This window comes from Melitaea cinxia, chromosome 25 (genome assembly GCF_905220565.1).
Source record: "Melitaea cinxia chromosome 25, ilMelCinx1.1, whole genome shotgun sequence".
NCBI lineage: Eukaryota > Metazoa > Arthropoda > Insecta > Lepidoptera > Nymphalidae > Melitaea > Melitaea cinxia.
In genome coordinates this window covers 11,219,574-11,225,573 of record NC_059418.1, presented here as the reverse complement: position 1 = coordinate 11,225,573, position 6,000 = coordinate 11,219,574, and the positions used below count along the sequence as shown (strand labels likewise).

The 6,000-nt window shown below is 36.0% G+C and overlaps 1 protein-coding gene across 1 annotated transcript in view; it reads left to right on the top strand.

Annotated features, from left to right (window-relative positions):
* Positions 1 to 354: 354 nt before the first annotated feature.
* Positions 355 to 6,000, top strand: part of LOC123666116 (myoneurin-like) — a 31,434-nt gene continuing 25,788 nt past the window's right edge. The window contains exons 1-5 of the mRNA XM_045600323.1: positions 355 to 493; positions 911 to 1,015; positions 1,873 to 1,992; positions 3,234 to 3,347; positions 4,196 to 4,243. Of these exons, the coding sequence (XP_045456279.1) occupies positions 367 to 493; positions 911 to 1,015; positions 1,873 to 1,992; positions 3,234 to 3,347; positions 4,196 to 4,243 (514 nt within the window). The 5' untranslated portion in view covers positions 355 to 366. The remainder of the gene's footprint in view (positions 494 to 910; positions 1,016 to 1,872; positions 1,993 to 3,233; positions 3,348 to 4,195; positions 4,244 to 6,000) is intronic.

The window sequence follows — 6,000 nt, the reverse complement described above, 5'->3', positions numbered from 1 at the left end:
GATGTATACAAGGTTACCAAACCAAATACCAAAATAACATTTTTTGACAATTTTTGTCTGTCTGTCTGTTTGTTCCGGCTAATCTCGGAGACGGCTGGACTGATTTTGACGGGACTTACTGGCAGATAGCTGATATCATAAGGAATAACTTAGGCTACTTTTCTTTTTGTTGTTTTTTTTTAATAACATCTAAACAAGAACTATTTTTTTAAATTCCACGTGGACAAAGTCGCGGGCACAGCTAGTAGGTACATATTAAATTGATTATTTGTTCGTCCCATACATTGTATTAGTTGTCGACGTAATTGAAGACAATTATGTAATATGTTATTTTGATGGTGTTTCAGTGTAATCAATCATAGAATCATGGCATTGTGCGAGAGTCAGCTTGATTCTGTAATGCAAATCAACGGTACCGAGACATCTGGTGAACAAAATTCCCCCGATAAGAAGAGAATGGAGCCGAATGGTGATATTTATGGTTTAGATAAAGGTAAGACGCTAGTTACTTAGGACAAGATGTACATACATGTCAAACAAGCGTACGGCTCATCTGATGGTAAGTGGTTACCGTAGCCTATAGACGCCTGCAATACCAGAAACATCGCAAGCGCGTTGCCGACCCTACCCCTGGACCCCGATCCTCCCAGAAGCTCTGGTCACCTTACTCACCAGAGGAACTCAACTCTGCTTGAGATCAGTGTTATTGGGCATTGGTCTTCTGCAAAGTCGAGGTACTTCCCCAGTCGGATTTGCCCTAAATTTTGAGCAGATTGATTGATCAATCAATGGTAAGTCGTGGGAATAGCTATCACTTACCATCTAGCGATCCGTATGCTTGCTTGTCACCCTTGAAGTATAAAGAAAAGACTAGGTTGACAGTAAATGTATGTAATATTTCGGTTACCAGTGCCTCCACTACCGCTTAGCGTCGACTACCGCTCCCCGGTATCCCACTTCGTACCTCCGGCTGTGGAATTGTACGCGGCGAGACACAAGCCCGAGCTTAATGTCGGTAAGTGTATGAGAATCCTGTTAGAAATTGTAAGTTTTAATTTTTTGCATATCCACCCTCGTTTATACATGTGTTTAGCGGTTGACTCCACATACCGGTTTCTGTGTTGAAAAACGATTCGTTTTCTACACGTTATAACTAACTACTAAGTTTTGTCTAAAGTGAGCTAAACGAATCGTTTTCTTATACGGAAATCGGGCGGTAAATGTTATATTGTCTATATGCTTGGTCCGTGATTAATGTTGCAATATGGATTTTATATGTGAGCTACTTACACAAATACACATAAATACAAATCATTATATATATATAATAAATAAAAGTAAGTTGATAAAATGTGCGTGACGATAAAACTTTAAAAGGAGTCCCGGCACGATAAAGGGACTTATATAGTGGCGCCATCTGTTGTCGAGTATTTGAACTCCATTCAGAACATCGATTATTTGGGTTGCATTTCGAAAGGCGCTGCGAGCAATTGCAGCATAATGGCGCGAAATTTAAAATTCCAATTTCCATTAAGTCTTAAATTACATTTGTTACTTGTTACATAAAAAAGTTATTAAATTTTATGTATTTATACAGCAGTAGCTACGCAGTGACGAATTTGGTCAATGACTAAACACATGTGAACCGAGTAAAATAGTTTTATCTCGTAATAAAATAATTTAATGGATCAATGCATGCTCGAATATTTATTTGTACGTTTTTTTTAATAAAAATCTCTGGAATGTTTAATAAATGTAGCTATTTAGATGTATATGTCACATATATATGTTTATTTTGGTCGTAAGGATTATTATTTTTGGCTTTGTTATTTTTTTATGTTTTGCATGCTTAGTCGAATTTATTTTCGTTAGTTCCCGCTACAAGCGAAACGCCTCCGCCTCAGAAGAGAAAACGCGGTCGGCCAAGGATCGATAAAACTAGCCCTGAGTACTTGGCCAACTTAGCTGCGAGGAAACAGGCTCGTGAAATGGGTATGTATGCATTTTGGCTTGTTTGGTGACAAATAAACCAAATTGGATGTCACTTTGGCTTATTTGGCGCCGAAAAGGCCAAATTGGATGTGCTTTGCCTAATTTGACGGCAAATAGGCCAAGTCGAATGTAATTTTGGCTTATTTGACACAAAATAGGCGACGGTGAACGGTGACGGTTTTTTTTTTTGGTTTATTTGACGGCAAATAGGCCAACTCGGGTGTTATTTTGGCTCATTTGACACCAAATAAAATAAGTTGGTCGTGATATTAGCCAATTTGGCGTTCGTTATGGGAGTGGTTATGTAATTACCTAATTTGGCTTCGAACTACGAATATACTGCTTCAATCGTGTTCCAATGATCAATTCCATTATCAAGTCATTGGTTAGACGTTGGTCTTTTAATAATGTGTTGTCGCTGTAGTCAAATGATAACTGGTTTTGACAACAATATGAAATATTTCAAGATAAAGCAATCGAGATTATTAAAGTAATTTTTTTTTTTTTGAAATAATGAAGTAATTGTAATATTGATGTCATTATGACGCCATTGTGGCATTTATATACTAAACAGTTAATTATTAAGTAACATTTCTGTCATTGTAGAGAAATTGTAACACGATTATAATAGCAGCATCGCGTCTCAGTAGTGACGATATGGTTGTTTGGAAAATGTGGTGCCTTGATTGTTTGGTGATGGGTATATGCTATAGATAACCTCGACCTTACAGAAGATCATAGCTTAATAACGCTGCTGGCCAGGAATTTTTATCCAGATTAGTGAAGGTTATCTCTAGTTCGTATCTTAGACTATTAGCAAGGCGCTTAAATATCACAAATACAGGTAACTTTAAATGATCAACCATAAATGTGGTCAATATACCGTTTCAGCTCTTTTTTTTTGTAAATGCCTTTTTATTATGAAATGGCAAACAGAGTACGGTCCACCTGATAGTAAGCGATTACCGTAGCCTTATATACGCCTGCAACACCAAAAGCATCAAAAGTTGCCGACTCTACCCCAATTCCCCCCCCCCAGGAGCTCTAGTCACCTTACTCACCAACAGGAACACAACACTGCTTGAAAGCAGTATTATTTAGCTGTGATCTTCTATAAAGTCGAGGTACTACCCCAGATAGCTGGTTCCAGATTTCCTTCTTACGCCTCAACTTCTTACACCTCCAGATTTATTTTATAGCCTATCGTTAATATAGCCTGAGACAATTTGTTTTATTTCCAGCGGCCGTTATGAATAACAGACCGGACTCAAGTGCCGAGAAACGTAAGAGAGGAAGACCAAGAGTCGATAAGACTAGTCCGGAGTATTTGGCAAGAAAACGGGCAAGAGAGATTGGTAATTGATTATTTTATAGATACACTAGCTGACCCCGCAAACGTTGTTTTGCCATACATATATTTTATTAAACTTCTCAATCCCCCCTCCCCCTTATAACTTGGGATTATGAAAAATAGATGTTGTTCGATTCTCAGACCTACTCGATATGCACACAAAATTTCATGAGAATCTGTCGAGCCGTTTCGGAGGAGTTTAACTACAAGCACCGCGACACGATAATTTTATATATTAGATACTATACTATACATATCTAAACATCTATACAAATAAATAAATGTGTAGAGTAAAGTGATTTACGAACGATTCCTTATCAACCATTATGTAAATAAACTACTGAACGAATGACTTCGTTACGTTTCTTGCAACGCCATCTATCGCGTAAATTCTAAAAATGTAACGACGTTTTTGATGTGAATTTAAATAAAAGCAGTGTATAAATTCAACTCTTTAGTTAATAGTTAATACAAAGTTACAGAGACAGTTTCCAGAACGTTACACACACAGCGAGAGAACAAACGTGATTGTTAAATTAAACTTATTAAAAATTAACGGATGCAGTTTTACCAACCTATAAATTGACAATAACGTACTATAGATAACCTTTACTAAATGTATAAACATTGCCATATTCAACAGTTCTCTAATAACGCCATCTCGTAACGTATCATCGATAGATGGCGTTATTTGATTCGTTTAATAACCATATGACATGGTATTAATTTTTTTTTCTTAGACTAGTAAGCCTTTTTGTGCCTATGCCTACAGCTGACACATACACTTTTTTATTATTATTATTATTATCAATGAATGAAGTTCTTAATACAATTTTGTCTTTGCCCCAGAAGCTCTGGAGAAAAAGGCGAAACGAGAGTATCGGAGACGGACAACTGGTGGTAAGTTTATTTATTATGTTCCGTATAATCGGTTCCTGTATTTGAAAACGATCCGTTTTCTCACGAAACGAATGTTTTTTATTGAACGGTTCGTTTTTTGTAATATAGGAAGGTATTGGGTTGATTGTATAATACTTATTGTATTTAAGTTTTTGTTTTTGTAAATAAATAATATATTATTGTGTAATTATTGCTGTCAAATTGACATTGATAGTAGGTAGTTCCGCAGAGTTTTAAGATTTTTTGTTATATATGATTTCAAGGAATTAGTTCATTGTTAGTGAGGAAAGGTCTATCGTGCCTCTATCGCGCGATTGTTGTTTTAATGTTTTTAGAGTCAAGTTAGTGTAATAAGCTTAAAATGAAATTCGGATGTTTAATACTGCGTTCTGAGTATTGTTATAGTTTTATGAGATGATGCTGGGTTTGGTTCTTTTGATAGTTTTTTTATTGTATCGGAGCTACCTAATTTACTTAAATAATAGATATGACAATATATAACTGAGGTCAGCAGGAAATTTACCGCTTAAAACCTGGAGTAGCCCGACTGGGGTAGTACCACGACCTTACAGAAGATCACAGCTATATAATATTGCTTTCAAGCAGTGTTGTGTTATGCTGAGTAAGGTGACCAGAGCTGGGGGGGGGGGGGGGGGGTTAGAGTCGGCAACACAGCGATACGCTATATATAAGCTACGGTAATTGCTTACCATCGGGTGAGCCGTACGCTTGTTTTAAAAAATACCCTCTTTTCACATACGAGTGAATGATATTCAGATATTGTTAAATATTATGCCAGTATTGAGGTTATCGATTTGATTTTTTCATTATTGTCAGTCTTAATACTGCCCTTTTGTAACAGTACTAAGATGTATAGATAGGGAAACCTATTACTGGCCTTATTATTGTTAATATTATGTTAAATTTTTTATATATATATATATATATATATATATATATATATATATATATATATATATATATATATATATATATATATAATATACGAATTGTAACGCTGTTGGTTTTCGAATAAAAATAAATAAATAAATTATGTCTGCCACCTTAAGCTGTATTGGGTTGGCTAATTCGATGATTCTGTTTCTAATCGAAAGCTGGCGCTTATCGTGTACTTTTTCAGTCATATCTAATTATGAGTATTGACGTGACGATTTTTTCGTCTACCTACGTTGTATTACTGGACGATGTAATCGAAGTCGGTGTTTTTTTCGTTTGTAATCAAGCACAATTGTGGTCTTGTATGGTACAGTCTATGAGTGAGAGATGCGAGGGAAGGTCATGAGGGAAACCAAACTCAATGAAAGTCGATGACACTAAGTTTATTAAGATTATTTTGGGTATATATAGGCAGGAGTATAAAGGTTATACGCAAACAGCATTGTAATCAGAAATACCTAAATTGAAGGAGGTTATTTGTTTGAAAAGACAATTGCTTAACACGTTGAACGCCATGGGGGTCACCAGTTGGGGCCACACTTAATTAGTCTATGGGATCAGATTAAAAGTTTTTATTTCACTACCATACCCATTCTTAAAGAACTTTTTTATTTTTCCTTACACTATCAGACATATTTTTCTAAGTCATATTTTTTACGTTGACTCTGGCTCGCGTTCACGTGGTGTACCCCGTGGTACCAATTGAACAATTTGGTGTTGACTACATGGTGTCCCCCGTGGCCCAAACAGAAAAAAACTAAAAAAAATTAAGGCGGCGTTTAACGTGTTAATGTCCGCTA